Here is an 18,675-nt window from a genome sequence, read left to right as displayed (position 1 = left end):
CTTGCCTGAACAGCAAAAAGCTAAGGTTAGAGGGTAAATGTTATTACCATCACCCCACTGGTCACAAGAGAGATACTTACATTTGATCACTCAGAAACCTCCTCTGACAGAAAGTCCAGATCTGCTTATTGTGAATGTAAAGAGGAAATATGTTCTCCTAACTTTTCATTTTCTGAGAAACATCCTCAGCATAAGAATAAAGCAGATCAATGTAAAGCAGATGTATTTAAATGTGCAAAGCCCAGAATAATATATTGTAATCCTTACAATCCTCCTGTAAACCCATTTTTTCTCAAGCAACCTGCTGGTGGAGACAGATTATATTTCTCGATAATCCCCAAAGATAATAATCTGTCAACACCTAAAACCCTGAATCACAAACTTTAAGTATTGCTCTCAAACAATCTGGTAAACAGTTCTCAGAGGGGAGAGGACATTTTTCATAAATTGTATAGACACTAATACATTTTTGTAGCTTTTTGAAAATGTTGTGTGTATCTGATTTGGCCCATAAAAGTAAGCAATGGACAAAAAAGGAGGCTGGAAAAATTTGGCACTGACTGGAGTATGAGAAGAAAGGTGAGTAGGCTACAAAGTACAGTTTCCACTATCAAATGCCCCCCCAAGGGAGAGCGGGCAGTCCAGTCATCTTCAGTACTTTCCCATTCAGACAGTGGGAAAATACACAGGCAGACACAGGAGAGAAAGCTCAGGCAGGATTCAATCCCAGGCCTGTGGGGTATCAGTGAGTCTCCAGAGGCAGACGACTCAGTCATCTCAAGTAGAATTTAAATGGTACTGTTTTTAGATAGCAAAAACAATCAGCGCTGTTTGAGAAGGCTCAAGCAATATCTGACAAAATCAAATGACTTGTGTTGGTGAACCTGGAACAACAAATTAGGCAAAATTAGTCGATACACAGCTTCAAATGAAATGCATTTGGTGATTTGCCAATTCATGGTTAAGGATGCCTTTACGAGAATATTGTTTATATGTAAGAGTAGATTATATAAAGTCATATTGGTGGGGGTTCAAATTTTGACTGAGGCTAGTAGTGGAAACCCTGTTGTGTAAAGATAACCAAGGAAAATAAATGTAACATGTAAGCCAAGTTTATTTTCTGTATTTTGCAAAAAAAACAAAACCGTTTTTTGAATCATTAAAAAAATATTTTCCCAAAAGGGAAATTCAACAAAATGCACACATTTCACACAAACACAAGTAAAACTTTAACAATAAATCAACAAACATAGTCTTCATCAAGACTCTCAAGATTGTAAACTATCTGGAAATAATTTACAAAATTAATTCAATTGCAATTTCTTGATCACAAATAATTTTGTAATCAAACAAGCACTGCTGAGAAGCCAAATAATCAACTGCTGTTAGTAAACTGATAACTTCCAGCTAATATATTGCATGCTAAGGTAGGGTTTATGCACCTTATAACTGTAATTATTACTGTAATTGAAAGCTGGAAATGTTTCATGCCTCAGACCCTACCAAAACATTGAAAATTGATATAGCATGGAGGGGAAAAAAGCAGTTTTTAGTATATGTTTCTACAGGACGCTGACATGTATGTACTAAACATACCATGTGCGAGGCCAGCTTTTTAGATCAACAAGAGTGGATGAATAGCTGAAAGGAGATGCTGAGATCAGTTTGCTACAGGAAAAGTTGACTGATAAATTATTAGAAATAAATTATTGCTAAATGCAGGACAGACTTTACTGAACAGAACTTGAAAACATTTGACAAGGATGTACAAACTTTCTCCTAAGGTTGTTGTAGGCACTTCACTGCAGTAGATAAACCATATGCACCCTCTTTTTGGCATATTACACAACTGACAAACTGAACAAAACACAGTAGCTCAGAGTAATTTTTATAGGATCTTAACAATTTTCAAACAAGTTCTACATTAAACCAGTACAACGTAGATCAGGCCGCGGCCTTTAACAAACATTCTGATCTCTTCTGAAAGGTAATAAAAAAAAGATTTTTTGTACACTGTGCAAAAACAAAGGATGTTGGGGGTTGGGGATATTATAAGGACAGGCAAACAGTGCAAATAGAGGTTAAGGTTAAGGCAATAGCTATTAAATCCCTGAAAACAGAAAATCCCTATGACACTGAATCACACACACTACTGCAGGCGGGAGGTTTGTCTCGTGTCGATCAGATCGCCAGTCTTTTCTCTTGGGCTCTCGGTCTCCACTCCAGTGTACTCTAGGTCTCTCTCTTCAGTTTGCACATCGATCGCTTTTGACTCCCAGCATCCCAGAGGCTCCACCTCTGGCATCTCTAGGTTCAGCTTCTCAAGCATCGGCTCTACTACTACCGTTTTCTCGTCTGTCTCATTAGTTGTATTGTCTCCTTCCTTTTCCGTTAGCTTTTCCGTCTGTTTCATCCCCTCGTCGGCCTCCTCCCACTCATCCTGATCCTTCTCCGTCAGTGTGTCCGTTGTCACCCCTTCATTCTTCAGAGTAATACAAACCTCCTCTTGCTCCTCCCCCTCCATCTCCTCCTCACCATCCATGGCAACATCATTTTCTTCAATTGCCTTGATTTCCTCCTCCATAGTTGCCTCTGTACTGTCCTCCTCTAGGACAGTACCGTCTCCATCATCACCTATCTCTGTCTCCTCCTCCCTTTGGCTGCTGTTCAATGTATCCTCATGTAAAGGTTGCCAGTAATCATACAGCTGACCCTACAGGGGGAAAATACAGTATTGCAAATCAGAATTACCAAATCTTAGGTCTTTATTGGAAGACTCCTGAATTGAGCCTATTTTAGCCAAATTGATCAAACGTCTATGACCACTCCAAGACTACTGCCATTATCTTTTAGTAGACAAATCATCTTGTAAAAATTCTGGTATGACAACAAAAGTATTGATGCAAAGAGTGATTGACTACTGTACATGGAGAGGCCTGGTCCTCTGAAGGAGCATCTGCCACTTGGTGTAGATCCTGGCCACTAGGTCCTTCACCTGGAGGGAGAGGACTCATGTTATTCAACAGAGCAACTAATATACCACAATGCATCTAGAGAACGCATCCCAACCGAACTGATCACCCCAGGCTGCGTCTTGAAAACAAGGCTTTTTGTCAATGTCATTAATTTTGTATATTTGTAATTGACAAAGTCATTTTGTTTTGGCAGTGGCAATTCCAAAAAAAAACAGTGTTTAAAGTATGGGAATAATGCAAACTGAAACCCTAATATAGTGCTTTGTTCGTACGGTGCAAAACTTAAATGGCACACCACAGTAGTAAGTGCCATGCACAAACACCTGAACAGAAATCCCAGTTGCATGTTGATGCATTTGACAGCCAAGGGGCATAACAATACTACTTAATATAATAGCATATTTTCTGTTATCAGATAAACTGTTTAAAAAGTTGTATTTATTGATAGTGAAGGGTTTTGTTGGGTAGATACACATGGGAATGCAACCTAGATGCAACTCGTAATAGCACTAATGCATATAGGGCTTGTAATACCCTAATCTTATTTGGGCATGGACTTTGCCTATAATAAGCTCAAAGTTTTGTCATAATGATGTATTCCACATGTAAAAAATGTTAATTGTAAATTGTTTAAATTAATCAACATAAATGACAGATTAATTGATAAAATAATCATTAGCTGCAGCCCTAACATACACCATTCACTCACCTTGCTCCGGTAGAGACACTTCTCGCTCTCTCTGATGTCACACTTGATGTGCGTTTCCAGCTCAGAGCACAGAAACAGCAGCTGCTCCTGAGGGCCAGAAAAGAGGGCAAGGGTGGAGAGGAGGACATGGATTAACGCAGCTTGCACAAGGGAAAGGATATCACTGTCCTCACACATTTTAAAATCCCCATGCCAAATCAGCTGAACATTACTTAGTGGTCTCTGCTCCAAGACTAGAGTTCAGAAAAAACGAGAAAGAATTTAGGACACTGTACCTTCTGATGAGCTGGGAAGAACTGAAAATTGGATGCTTCATTTGCCAAGGTCAGAAGACTATAGCAGAGGTAGTATGTCTGAAACACATGATAAACCGCAATAAACTTATCACATCAGAAAATTAGCGGATCAAGTTAAATACCTTCACAATATGATCTTGTGAATTCAGGATTCTTTTACTTACACATACCAAAAACCTAGACAGAAAACTCTAAAATAATCTCTAGATTGGGCCATTTTGAAGTTCCAAGCAGTTAACTGTATCCTGACCTGTTGGTCTAGGGTGGCCAAGTCCTCTTCCTTCTCTTTCTGCTTCCTGCTGGAGGAGCTCAACATGCCTCGGAGGAGGGTGGAGGGTCGCATGCGGGGCAGATACGGTCGCAGTTCAGAGAGCTGGGCCAGGAGAAGCACCACAAAGAGCAGGACGGGGCAGAGTTACAGGTTACTTACACAGTTATTACACAGCGAGACTCATTTCATAGGGCCTCAACACAAAAACAAAACAACTTTACCATTATGAGGTACCTGTACAAACTGTTGCTACTGGGATCTGAAGAAACTGCCTGAATGCAGGTTACACTCTAATATCTTACCTGAAACTCTTTGCCAGTAGGGCTGTAAGTGCAATTTCCATCCAACAATTTAGAGATCATGGATAGACCGAGATGCCGGCGCAGTTGCCTATACAAACACCAAAAATAAATGATTATATGATACAATAATTATAATACCATAAAATCTACAAAGAGAGAAAAATGGAGATAGGCAAACTAGGGATGGTAAAAGAGAGATGAGAATAAACGAGAGAGGAAGAGAGCCTTACATTCCGCGTGCGTTGTCAGGCAGCAGTTGAACCAGCCAGCACATGTTGTGGTGGTCATCTGTCAGATCAGTAAGGGCCAGACAGATTCTGGGCAGCTAGAGGAGAGACAAATTACATTAACAGGAGGCAACAGTTACAATATCACTATACTGTAGCTTTCAAACCATCAATGACATTATGAGTTAAAAAAACAAGTTATAATGTGTCATATTCTCGCTATCCCTCTGTAATGCCTGGTATGTAGCAACTAGAGACGTGGTTGAACTGACCATGGTGTCCCAGTCCCTGATGTTGCTGATGATGTTGTACTGTAGAGAGCAGAGGTCCACGTTGGGCTGGAGGGCGAGCCGCGCGTCCAGGCCCACCCTGCTTACCACAGTCAGCAGCAGCAGCAGCTCGTAGTCGCTATACGCCCGCGGACACAGGCCCATACAGTAAGACAGGTACTGCAGACAAGGACAGAGGAGAGACAAGCAAGCAGTGAGTGATCAGATATGCCTCAAGATGCTCTCTCTCTCTCTCTCTCTCTCTCTCTCTCTCACACACACACACACACACACACACCATCCATTTCCTATTTTGTCTCACCTTGAGGATGTTGCTGCAGTTGTGTTCAGGGAAAGTGCTCTGTTCCTTGTTGCTGGAGGGACTCTCACTACTGATATGAATGTCCTCCCTACACACACAAAATCAACTGGGTGAAATTCAGCTCACAACTTGAGCTTTCAAATCAGGAAAAACAGAAAAGCTCAACAATTCTCAAAGGAAATGAATGAGGAAGTCCATAAACAAGAACTACGCTACTTACAGCAAATCTCCCTCTGTGAAGGGAGGCTGAAGGTTCTCAAAAGGGAATAGAGTGACAAAAGGAACTCCCATATTCATCAGGACCAGCGTCACATCTGCCACACTGGGCACCCACACTTCAAACTGCTGGCTTCCATTTTTCACTGAGGAAACACACAGAGGAAAAAACATCCATCACAGTGTTTCCCCTAGGATGGAGTTGTAGCAGCGGAGGGAGCGCACAAAAAAAAAAAAAAAAGGGCAAAGTGCGCCCTGCCAGGAGGTTTCTATGTGTCTGCCGGCACCAGAAGGGCTCTTGAGGCCTAAGTACATACAGTACATTTGTGCACAGTAATGAGCAGGGGAAATGTCTGTCTAGCTTACATATGAGGTGTCTCAAGATTTAGGAAAATACACTTTTATTGAACATAATAAAAGTATAATCTTTAAAACAATTATTGACATTTATTGTCAATTATTAATTCTTTCTTCTTTTGATCAGCCAGTCTTTTAAACTCATCTGAAAATTCAAACGTGATTTGACAAACAAGCTATTAGTTTATGTGTGACCCATATCACCCACTGGGTGACCATTTACATCCACTGGGTGTTAGCTAGCGGCTAGCTAGCTGTCATTCATTCTTCCAATTATTCATTCTTAACTGTCCCTTTTTCCAGAATTAACTTGCATCACCACACTTGTATTATCAAACAGTGTTGATCTATCTACTAATTCGAGGAATCTCTGTCTGTGAGTGAGTGTGTGTGTGTGTGTATGTGTGTCCTTCGCATATCTCGAGAACCGTTCGTCCGATCGACTTCACACTTGGCGGGTGTATTGCTGGGGACCCAAGGATGTGCAGTGTCGGATTTGGTGCATATTTGGACACGCGACACGTTCAATATTAATAATAAACACCGTCACATCACAGCAGGGTGGGGCTTCGGGGCTCTGACTGGCTGAGCGGGACAAAGGCACGCGCCCCGCTCAGTTAAACTGCCCGAGAGAGAAGAACGAGCACACACAGGAGAAAAAAACAGAGGCGGAGGCAGTAAAACTAGCCAATAGGAGCACAGACATGTTTGATTGGCAGCAGAATCAACCAATGGAAGGCCGTAAACTGCTTCTACGGTTCAAGCGCAGTTTAGTCTCACTGGTGAAGTCTGGGGACTGGGGACCAAGGAGGTTCTATCTGGGGACCCAAGGACGTGCAGTGTCGGATTTGGTGCAATTTGGACACACGACACGTTCAATATTACTAAACTTTGAATAAACAAGCGGACAGCGCTCTGTGCAGCAGCGGGGCTCAAGCGGTACGGCACATGCGGTTCTCGAGAAAGCTGCACTACGGGCACGAGCGGTACAGGCACGCGCGGTTCTCGAGCATTGCTTGCTTCATTGTTGACATCTACCCGGTGCTTGTTGTTATAATCATTGTGCTGACATTATCAGGTAAGCGCAAAGTTTCCCGTTTATATGCTTTATTACTCACAGGTGTGTGAATTGACCTGGATATGAAGCGTCCGTAGCACAAAATGATATAATGTTAGTTTCTAAAGAGATAAGACGGAGCCCTCTCCTCTCCCCTCTCCTCGTAAAAAAAAATATAATTCAGCAGCGGCGTAATGCCACTGCTAGGTGCATATAGGGGAAACACTGCATCACATCTGCTAACCACTGTGAGTAACAAAACACAAAAAGGCTTGTCAAACAACGCAGGCACTGACCTATCTGACAAGCAGCAGCGTAGGCGATGTGACAGAGGGCCTCCTGTATCTGTTCGGTGATCATCCTCTCAGTGTGGACTGACATCATCTGACAGGGTCAACAAAGAATTACCACCACAGCTTTAGACATTTGGAGAAACACAACTACACAACATGCTACAGGGGTGTGTGGGGCCTACCTTGAATAGGAAATGGGTAACCTGAGGTGGGCAGGGGGAGGAGTCGTACGCTTCCTGGAACAAGCCAATAATGACATGTAATCTCAGTTGAGCAGGGCTTGACCTGATGGAGGGCAGGAGAAAAGAAGTTAGACAATGACAAGAGGAATCCATTCTACAAAATTACACGGTTTGTTTTGGAGCAAAAGCGTGTCTGTTACTGCTCGTTATATTCAGCTGTGTGAGGGGGAGGTGAATCTCTTCTTAAACCGTGCTCATTTCCCAGTGGTTGGCCAAACATACGAAGGCCAAATTCACACATCTGGTATACTTCTCACAAATTCACCACAGCATAAACAGCTGTCCGGTCTTTCACATGCATATGCACAAATGCTCTCCACAAACAAATAACCACAGCTCACCAGAGAAGTGTTTTCTGTGCTGTCTCCTGTGGATTGACCATGCACTGTCTGAGCTGCAGCATGCGCTGGTTGAAGATCCGGCCAAAATTCTCCAGGTTGAATACGACCTCTCCTGGATGCAAGTCCCTGATTGCACTGGACATCAATGAGTAACGCTGCAGGAATTCCCTGGGAAACAAGATACAACAAAAACAAACATCAGCTCATAAAACAAAGAGATGTACAGATAACCGATGTGCAAGGAGTGCGTCCAAATGACAAAGTATAATGTGTGATTGTATGTGCACGCCTGTCTCCTTACTGTTGTTCAGTTGTGATGGCCTCCTCCCGGTTCTCCTCAGCCTCCTCGTATTCAGCTACTCTCAACAGATCCTCTTCACAGGCAGTAAGAAATTTTGTCTCAATCTCTTTAGATCTGATGGACAAAAAGGAGATGCACAAAGTTCAACCACCCCATGTGTAGTTACTGTAGCTAGTGATTAAAAGGCATTTGCAATGGGAGTGAAATTTTCTGAATAACGTACCTCTTATTGCTGTTTATTTCCTTCAGCATTTGATCCAGGTTGTTCTTGTAGATGCCTGGTTCTGTTGTGGCTTGCACTGGCTGCTGTAGAAAACACAAGAGACAACATTTGAGGTCAAAACAGCGATACAAGTTTTGATTGGTCCTGTAGCTCAGTGAGTTGACCATGGTACTAATACTGTCACGGTTAGGGGTTTGATTTCCATTCAGACCACCCATGCTACAAATATATGCACTCATGGTACTATAAGGCACTTTAGATAAAAGTGTCCATCAAACGGCATATGTTGCCTGAGAATGGGAAAGGACACATTCATTTTCAGTTACATGGGTACTCTATTCTACAGGATCCCTAATTCATCAATAACATAACAAGTGATAACATAACAAGATAAACCCTGGGTGGCTGTAGCTTACAGGTTTGGACTGGCAGCTGGGATGCCCAGGTGTACTGGGCTCGGAGAAGGCTCCCTTCTCTGGTGTGTCTGGAGGCTTGGCCATGCGTGCCATCATTTCCTGCAAGGAGAGCAGCTGTTCGTCCTCACTGCTCTGGGAGCTCTGGGTTAGATCCAAATCTAGCTCAAAGCTTAGGCCTAGGTCCAGCTCCACATCCAGAGGATCCTCTTCATCCACCCGCTTTCCACCCCCTTCATCTTTCTGACTGCCCTCGGGTGTAGAGGGAGAACAACGGGATGCGGAAGTGCGTTCGGAGGTAGCCGTGTCTGCCTCGAAAGTGCATGGTCTCACATTCTTGGGGCTGAGAGATGATTTGGGTCTCTCATCAGTTTTAACAATCTTAACACTGAGCTGTCTGCCTGAAGAAGAGATGAGAGAGCTATTTTTGAGTCCAGTGTCTTTGAAGGGAAGGCTGTTTTCAAATTTCACCCGCTCCAATACTACAGTTGGGATGGGGAATTCTGGGTGAAGTAATGGTGAAAAGGGAGACATTTTGGTATCCAGTGCAGGGGGGGGAGGAGTTATTGTGGAGTTCTGAGTTTTGCGACAAGGAGATCCAGCTGAAGGGGTCCCAGAGCTGCTCACTGTACTGGACGAACAACTTTTGCGTGAGGCGAGGGGCCTTTTCTCTCCCCCCTCTATGCTGGGCTTTGCTGGTTTGGAGCTTATCACATAAGTCAGTGGGTCAGGGGTGAAAAGGTCATCTATGTCATTGGGGATTATTGTGGGTCTTCGTGGTCGAGTGGTTCTGTTCCGATCTATCACGTGACAGCTCAGAGAACCAGAGTTTGGCTTTGGTGCTGGTTTGGGAGTCCTACTGTCTGAGCCTCTGCTCTCCCCTACCTTAGTCTCTCCTTTGGTATCATCCCTGCTCAGCGACTTGACATGTAAGACTGGGGTATTATGCTGAATATGATCAGTCTGGTGGCTGCCCAATGGAGTATTATGGGAGCTATCAGTGTCCTTGTGGGGAACCCCACTTTGCCCTGCTATAAGCTGCTTTAAGGAGGATAACAGAGAGCTTGCATTATCCCTTTTCTTCTTTTCCTCACCCTCTTTCTTCAAATTTTCATCAACTGGCTTTGAAGGTGACTTTAACTCCTTCAGCCTCACAATATGATTCTGGGTGATCTTCATATAGGCTGGCTTTACCCCGGACGATGGTTGACTGGCCAAATAAGGCGTGGGTGCCAGTGATGAGCATGACGACTGAGTGGGTTTATGTGTCAACCATACTGGCTTGCCAGATGCCTGTTCTGTGCGCAGAGGGCCATATGTGGTTTTGGGTGACAGTTCCAAGTCTGATGAATGGTTTGATGAAGGTGGAGACACCAATGACAGGCCGAGTGAGTTGCCAGCAGTGCAGTTTGGTGTCTGTGCTGGGCCAGAACTTGAGTCCTGGAGACACAGTTTCTTGGCAGTGTTGTCACAAACTTCAGACTCCATGTGCCTCTTCAGAGATGAGCAGTTCAAGCCCTCTGTTGCAGAGAGAAAGTGACATCAACAATAACTTTTCATTTATCAATATTCAGTGTTTATTTCAGGAATGCTCTGATTCATAGAACTGGAGGTAATGTGAGGAGGTAGTGGGGCTCATTCATAAAACTCTGCGGTAACAGAATAGCGGCGCGCAAAAGTGACCCGGTAATTTTACCCGATTCATAAATTTACCACAGCTGTGAATACCGTGACGGAGCCACATTACCGCTGTGTTGTCCTCAGCTGTAGGCCGGGATACAGCCAATCAAAACCAACATGCTAATTAAGCTTTACATATTCAACAGCTTGTCCACACCTGTGTGTCAGTGCAATAGGCAGCACAGACATGGCATCCTCATGCACTCCTACTGCTGCAATGTTGGACATGACAAACCAAACGTTTATGATATTGCTTACTGAAATTATAAATTGACCATAGGGGGTAATTGCGACCTGATGAAGACCTATCAAAACGTTGTAAGATAAATAAATATATGGCAGCATTGGCAGCAGTATGCAGCGTTCTTTCTTTAAACTCTTTTTTATCATGATAAACTGAATCAAATCAGATGGAAACTGACTTTTATAAACTACAATCACAGCGGTAATCAATAATTGCAAAGCCAGTGTGTCATATTTATTACATATTTTCATGTTTCCAATGATAATTAATGCCCTGGGACACAATGTAACTTTATCTATTGATTTTTTTTAATACTTAATATTTGTTTTCATTAGTTAACATTCATTTCTACAATATACCGTCTGATTAGAGCCGGTGGTATTTTTTGTGGCACGGTGCACTTTTATGAATCGCTTTCACAATATGTCAATGAATAAATGCGATGGAAGTACGGGGAAAGCGGTAACGCTAATAACGTCCCGGTATTTCACGTTTATGAATGAGAAAACACCCTACTGTGACGGTATCTGCCCCTACCATTACGCTAAACATGCCGGTAAGTTTTATGAATGAGCCCCAATGTGTATTAACAAATGGGCCCTACGGTGATATTTCCACTTTTTGTGCTCATATTTTGAAATCATTTTAAAGGCCCCATATCATGTCAAACAGGATTCCCCTTGCCTCTTTGATTATAAAGGAGTTGGATACGCTATCTAAACATCGTGAAAGTATCAAAACGCACGGTAGCTAACTAAATCCACACAATCCATATTAGAAAAAAACAAGCCTCTAAACGAGCCGTTTGGACTTCTGTAACTTTGCGGCATCACAAAGGTTCGCTCATTATCATTTTTGTAAGAAATAATAGTTAAGTGTTTTTTTCAAAGTGGTTGGGCGGTTTTCCCTGCCTCTCGCTGTCGGCTCTGTGGTGTGTCACGTTTCGCTCTTGAAACGGTTAGCCAATCAGAACAGAGGGGTCGTTAATATTAATGGGCCTTAAAGTCACAGCAACAGAAACAGCCTGTTCTTGGCAAGGCTCAGAGAGATGCTGGAAAATGAACGTGTAAAAATGGATTGTGAGTGTTTTTGGTACATGACACCACACAAATAGCTTTGAATGGACCTCAAGACATAAAATAAAACACTGGAAAGTGGAGAATATGGGACCTTTAAGAGCAACAAAATGCACCTTTACAAATGTATATGTAAATGGCCAATAACAAAAAAACAACAACCTAGAGTGTGATCAACATGTATCAGAATACTATGGAAAGACTTCGATAATATTACCTGGAATTAACTTTTCACCTGAAGGTGTTCCTTTATAGTCCTGAAAAAAGAAAGGAAGTGACTCCTTGAGAAACAGGTTTCTTTCTGTGATTAAATGACAGCACAAGTATGCATCCCATCACAGACAGAGTCTGGGTCATTCGTTACTTCAAAAATGTAGAAGAACTAGTTCTTTGAAAGATTTAGCCTATACATTATTATGCTGGAAGTCAAATCAGTCAATTGGTTTACAGAACATCTGACAAACGATTTTTAACTTGTGTAAGACTTGTTGGTTTGTGACCAGCCAATTGTATTCTCAGAATCCAACTACCAAGGCTGAGGACACCAAACCAGAGGCTGAGGACACCAAGTCTAGCTTGGCTTGCAGAGGGCTATCACATGCGTAATGAAGAGACAAATAGCTTAACATCCATTACCAAACCCCAAAATGAACAGGATGTATCATTAAACACATCAATCACTTTACCTGGCGAGCTGCCACGGGGCTGCGCGTGGTGGGTGAACGTGGACCACTACTCCTGTCAGGGGATTGGGTAAAATGAGAGGACTGGCAGCGCCATGGCCGCCACTGGCTGTTACCAGGACTCCAGGACTCTGAGTCAGAAAAGGGCAGTGGGCGACCTTCCTGACCTGTCCTTGGGGTGAGGGACAGAGGTGCAGAGGGCCTGTGGGGCTGGACAGCATGTATGGAGTTTCCAACAGCACTGGATCGAACCTAATAGAGTAAATGTTTAGAGCCACAATTCAGCATCAAGACTCACGGTGGTACAGACCACAAAGAAAACTTAATTCAAGTAATGACAATATTATAAAAGGGAAAACTATACCTTGCTTGATCCCCGTCTTTGTGTTATTTCATATTCCCTCCCCGTGATGGGTAAAGTGACTTTGGGTTTGGCCAGTGCATCAGTCCTGATGGAGGAGGACGAGGAGGAATAGTTGCTTATATCCTTCCTGGACCGGGGGTATGAGGGCTGAAAGACTTTATAAGTCATAGGACTGGGCTGGGGCCTCTTAACTGGGGAACTGATGTTAGCTGGACTGCTTGGAACAATCCCCGATGAATAGACTGGCCCTGGGGGTTGAGGAGGGTGCTGCAGAGGACCCAGTCTGCCCCTATGGCACAATCCAGGGCTTTGCAGCGGTAACATTCTCCTGGGTGGTGTGTGCAACAGCCGGTTAGGAACCTGAGAGGGCTTCATTGGAGTCTCGTGAAGAAAGGAGGCCGACTGGGACAGAGAGCACCGCTGGTGAGGGAATCCTTCACTGGAACACAGAATAAACATGTCTGCATTACAGTCTAACAGTTCCTGTAATTTTTGTGCCGTGAACAGGGTTGAACAAGTTTAACAAGGTGTGCCTTCAAGATGTGCATGTGCCAGCCAGAGCCCATGAAGCCTGTAGGTGTGGCTCGTCCCATGGAGGTGTGAGGTGTCGCTTTGTCTCCGTCTTGCTACCTGACACGTGGGACGAGGGACTTCTGGTTACATTATCTAAGCAGAAACAGTTTTATCGTTTGTATAGGTTTCACTACTAAATTGTTGCTTATATTTTTCACATGTATCTGTTTTGCATATGCTCAAGGAGGAAGGCATCACATGAGACCAAACCATGTATGTTGCTGCACAGTTTGTGGTCAAGATTTCCTCCAAGGTTTTACATGGTTTGGGTTTGGCCTCAAGATACAAGTGAATGCAAAGCAATGATCAATACTGTTCAAGCTAATGGTAAAAGTGATGTATTTTATTATTATTATATGTTATCATTTGGATTCTATGTAAATAATAATTATTGATGTTTGGTTCTATTTTCAGATGTGGATATCCAATATATCTAGAATATAAAACTGTAATGATTTTACAGCATTGCATATTTTTCAATTGAAAATAAATAAATAAAAAATATCAAATAAATAAATAAAATAAAACGTGCTTAAATGTTTTGGGGTGCACTCCTAAGTTTTTGAGGTAGGGAGCACCAGCACTACCTACTACCCATTAAAAAAATGTTACTTTAGAGCCGTGACTTAGCTCTGACTTTATTGACCGCTGGTAAAATACAATTTGCCTAAACACAATGAATTACTCACACAACAACAATGCAGCCTATAGTGATGAGGTGCAGCCCGCTGGGAGAGTAGAAGACTTCAGGTGGACAATGATAACGTGCAAATTTATTACACATGCAAAGTAAGCCTGTATCTGCAGTAGCCTTCTGGATGCATTGTCATTCTCTCACTTAGTAAGGGGATATTTGGGAGATAGAAAAACTGTCCCTAAAATTGTAGTCAATTGTGTTTGATTCTCAGTCATTGTTGAGCGTAGCCCTGTTGTCTGTAGCACAAATATGTTTGCCATTGCCTTCTTTGTGTGGCAACCATGTAGGGCTACCCATTGGTTTGACCAGATTTTAGGCTGAGGACACACTACACAACTGAACAGACAGAAAAGATTGGATATTACACATCTAGCAAATGGCATTTGCAGATTCTTAGCCCCACCTTGCAAGCTCACACACACTTGATGAGTTGGATTTGGGTATCACATATTTAATGAGGAGTTGAATTTGGAGCATTTTTCTTCCCACACTTATTACATTTTATTTCCTCTCGTGCTCAACTCATTGACTATTGCTGGCCTCAGATGCAGATTTGATGCTGCATTCACATCATATTGGGGTAAACCATCTAAACAACTTGATAACTCAACAACTTAGTAATTGTTCACACATTCAAACATTTTAAAACATCAAACACCATGATTTAAGTATTTCAGATACTTCCTTGGCATTAATGTAAAAATTCAATAATTTAATGAGAAATTTGGTCCATCGCCAAACCCTGAGTTCCTAAGTAGTACTTCCCACCTGAAAGATGAACAGTATTTTCTCATATCTACCATATTTCCCATATTATATGAACTACAGAGCATGTTAAGACATGTCCAGATTTGAGTCGGAAAACACATGTTTAATCGCGATGGCCACAAATGGATCAGGAGTCGTGAGATTAAATCTTAACCCCTAACCCTCACACATTACAAGATCATCCATGCTGACAGTCCGTTGCGATCCCCCCAGACTAGTGCGGACATGGTCCAATCCTAAAAATCAGTCGCGATGGCCAAATTGGCCCAAAAAGTTGTATATTGTATCCCCAGCCTTATTGTTGTTGACCGATACGGCCTGTCGATGCAACGTCTGACATTTTGACCCACCTTTACTCCTTGGAGAGAAGTATTCTGAGATTGTTCTGCAAAAAAGCGAGAAAGTGTCGGTTGGTCATTTCTTTCCAAATTCCAAGTTAATTCGGATGCCAAAACAAGTGTTGCACTTTGGCAAATAATAGAGAGAATAGCAGCGTGTTTCGGCGCTATGACACACCCAGTTCTAGCTCTAACGTTAGCCAGCACGATAGGAAGACAGCAGCTCATCCAAGTCTAGTTGGCTACCAATCAGAGGATGCTAAGTGTCAACACAGGGAAGCGTGTTCTGCTGAACAAATGTTTTGGAGTCTAGGGCAGTATCCGTCAGCGTTAACTGCCGTTGATGTTCAGATTTGACATTTGATCTTCTGCCGAATCGCTTTTTTATTTTTGGTCATAAATCATCAATGTGTAATAACAACAAACGTTAATACTATTAGTACAATTAACGTTAGCAAAGCTAGTTAGCTAGCCACTGCTGTAGCGACGCAACTAACAAGGTTATGTTAGCTTAGCAATAATGATACACTGTCATGACTTGCTTCACATTTAGCAAATAACAACATGGCAGTGGTATTAGTTAACATTACCGCGCCAATAAACAGGGTGGTTTTAGCGACAGTAACTATAACGTTAGTTAACTTTACTAGCTACAGAATTAGCAGTTGTTGTTCCAGGAAATATGGTGCGCTGTTTTGCTAGCTGGCTAACGCGCCCGCAGCCTAGCAATGGACAGCAAACTGATTCTAGAAGTTTTCTTACTGTCTGTTTCCTTGATTTTCTGTTGTTTTTCTCATTTTGAGGATGTGACAGGCCGGTACTACTCCCAATTAGCGTTGATAACGGACTTCCAGCTAGAAAATTAAGATCATCTCACGAACATGAACTTCTCCCGCCTGCAGTCACATCAGCTAACGTTGAAACGAATTGCATTGTGGATCCTGGAGTCCAGTATTCCCATTTAAAGGGATATTCCCGCCGAAATGCACTTTGCTGTTGTGATTCCGCAGAAATAGACATTTTCCAATTTCCCAATATTCCCATTGCTTTTTTTTTTTTTTTTTTTAATCTGGTTACTACATTTTTGTTCATGACTTCCTAAGACCAAGGAAAATGCAACCTATCATCATGGAATAGCATTGTTTGAGATAGTTGGGAGATTTTGTTGATACAAATAAAATCTTTGGAATTTTTAGGAAAATTTTGCAGAACAACCTAAATTTTGGTGGAATTCCCCTTTGACCGATGGGCTGAGAGAGGCAGTAGACTTCTTTTGGAATATGGTTATTTCACAAATTGCATTGAGTCATTTGCTTAAGCTGCTGATATGAAGTTGGCTCCTGATACCTGAAAATTTTGCTTTCTAGAAATTGGTGAATCAGCTCAGAAAGGCTACTTGAATTTGCTCAGTAAGTATTAAGTAAATGACTAAAGGCAAGTTAATAGTTTGTTTGGCCACAAGTTAAGACTTGACATTAACATGCACATACACAGGCACTGACCTTTGACCTACTATTAGCTACCTTAGCTGGTTACCAGCTAGCTAAATAGCTTGAAGCGTGGTCTGACGCCCAAGTTTAGGTTATTTTCACAACTTATGTTTCTTCTATTCTGCATTTAATCATTAGAAAAAATACTTTGGCTTCTAGCTATCCCGTTAGCTGATGTAGCTGCTTGTCTGCTTGGTCTTAGTGAAAGTCTACATCAGATCAGATCCATATGAATCAGCACCATTATAGCAGTAGGTAATAACTAGCTAACTAACTAACTAACTAACTACAACCTAGAATTAAATACAATATACTTGATCCCAGTTTAGTGTTGACAGGGTAGGACAATGTTAGGGTAAGTGTCTGTTTTTCTGTTTTTTGCAGCTGGTTAATCCTGTTTTTTATACATTGACCTGATTGAACTTATTCTTCCCATTCCTCTATTAGATTTCCTTCCATTTGTTTGTGATTTCTGCAGTGGTGTTTTCTGGTAAGATTTGTGCATCACCTGGCGCTTAGCCATTTCACAGCTTTTTAAATACTAGTCAGTATACTTTATTAAATGTGAAACATACATACATACATCTTGTCTCTTACAGCCTTGAGCACAGAAGCACAGAGTCCCATTCATGTCCAGAGGTAAGTCTGGTTGTTGAGCACAATAAAATGTGCTTCATGCCCTCCTTTTACATGATCAGAACAACTACATTTGTCCTCCATGCTGTTAATTACATGCAGGCCGTGCTCTTTTTATACTTTATTTCCTTTTACTTTTTTTCCAGGTGCCAGTGAAAAGGGAGTTCCAGACCTGGGGTGGCAGTACAAGTTATCCATGCTCATTTCAAGACTGCAAGGGAAAAGAATTGTTACCAGTCATATGCCCACAGTGTGAAAAACATTTCTGCTTGGCTCTTTGATTAACCTTTGTATAAGGTAACATAATGTGTGTTGACCTTGACTGTGCTCCCCATTCTCATGTGGACTTTCATACAGAATGACCTCAAAGAGAGGGGGTGTATATTACTATTTTATTTTTATTTTTTTGTGGGTCAGTTACAACTTTGTTTACTTACTTGTTAACTTGTAATTGGTAGCTTGACAAGGTGGCTCAAGTCAAAATGTATCCTACCATTCCTCTTTTGTCCACATGGGAGCAGCATTCAACAAAATACTCTGGTTTAAAGCACCTCTTACATTTGGATTATGGTTTTATTACCCTCTTGTGATTACTCAGAGTCAAAGGCAGGACTCCCAGTTAAAGGACGCAGAGGAGCAAAGAACAGTGCAACTGCAGCCAGGGTAGCATTAATGAAACTGAAACTGCATGCAGCAGGAGACAAGGGACTGCCACAGGTACAATCCTATCCAGCATGGATTTCAGATGAAATGTCATAACTTATTGTATCGTCATTATTATTGCATCTTACACAGTACATGCAATGTACCTATATGTATTATTCTGTGATTATATTTTTTGTGCAACTGTATAAGTATTTTTTGTCCCATTTGGCTTTCCAGAGAGAGAGGACCTATTTTCAGGTCCATCTACCCAAGGAGTCTAAAGACTCCAGTCAACCCTTGTTCTTCTGTTCCAAATGGAGTTTGGGCAAAGTGGTGAATTACGCTGCTTCTCTAGCTAGTCTCAAGAACAACAACAATGTACTGACAGCTAAGGTAACAGTGAGATAGCATCAGGCCAAAAATGGCACAAAAAAAAAAAAATCTTCAAACTGATGGAAGTTTTTTACATTGTTATATACATTGGTATATATTGATCGTGACTGGAGGTCATACTTTACCTTTTTATTTACCAGGGTTAGGGTTAGAATAATAACCATGATATTTGTATCTGGTTATTATAATATAACTCTTTATCCTGTCTCATATTAAGCAGTAGCCAGTAAAATACCAGTAAAATAAAAGTAATGAATTCAGAGATCACGTCAGA

At 41.9% G+C, this 18,675-nt stretch overlaps 1 protein-coding gene across 2 annotated transcripts; it reads right to left on the bottom strand.

The window, feature by feature from the left end:
* Positions 1–1,126: 1,126 nt before the first annotated feature.
* On the bottom strand, positions 1,127–13,293 carry slf2 (SMC5/6 complex localization factor 2). 2 transcript variants are annotated; one of them, XM_071914183.2, is made up of 19 exons: positions 12,862–13,293; positions 12,501–12,749; positions 12,032–12,071; positions 8,818–10,334; positions 8,402–8,484; positions 8,179–8,292; positions 7,878–8,045; positions 7,477–7,579; positions 7,298–7,385; positions 5,592–5,733; positions 5,372–5,459; positions 5,053–5,229; positions 4,784–4,878; positions 4,554–4,641; positions 4,231–4,353; positions 3,960–4,037; positions 3,685–3,771; positions 2,927–2,995; positions 1,127–2,713 (listed from the first exon to the last, which is right to left on the bottom strand). In XM_071914183.2, exons 1-19 carry the CDS (start codon positions 13,234–13,236, stop codon positions 2,150–2,152), a joined length of 4,248 nt encoding a protein of 1,415 aa, XP_071770284.1. In that variant the 5' UTR covers positions 13,237–13,293; the 3' UTR covers positions 1,127–2,149. The 2 variants fall into 2 exon arrangements, with proteins under 2 accessions (XP_071770284.1, XP_078144903.1); XM_078288777.1 differs by having other exon boundaries at positions 8,402–8,481.
* Between the last annotated feature and the right edge of the window lie 5,382 nt (positions 13,294–18,675).

The sequence above is a fragment of the Centroberyx gerrardi genome, chromosome 15 (genome assembly GCF_048128805.1).
Source record: "Centroberyx gerrardi isolate f3 chromosome 15, fCenGer3.hap1.cur.20231027, whole genome shotgun sequence".
Taxonomy (NCBI): Eukaryota; Metazoa; Chordata; class Actinopteri; order Beryciformes; family Berycidae; genus Centroberyx; species Centroberyx gerrardi.
This window is presented reverse-complemented; position numbering and strand designations above follow the sequence as displayed.

Excerpts from the sequence above, each read along its gene's own strand:
- slf2 (XM_071914183.2), bottom strand. The coding sequence starts at position 13,236 with ATGAAGCCCTCTCAGGTTCCTAACCGGCTGTTGCACACACCACCCAGG. Across the intron at positions 4,642-4,783 it reads CCTGACAACGCACGCGGAAT|GCAACTGCGCCGGCATCTCG; the intron begins GTAAGGCTCTCT and ends GTGTTTGTATAG. Across the intron at positions 3,772-3,959 it reads TCTTCCCAGCTCATCAGAAG|GAGCAGCTGCTGTTTCTGTG; the intron begins GTACAGTGTCCT and ends TCTGGCCCTCAG.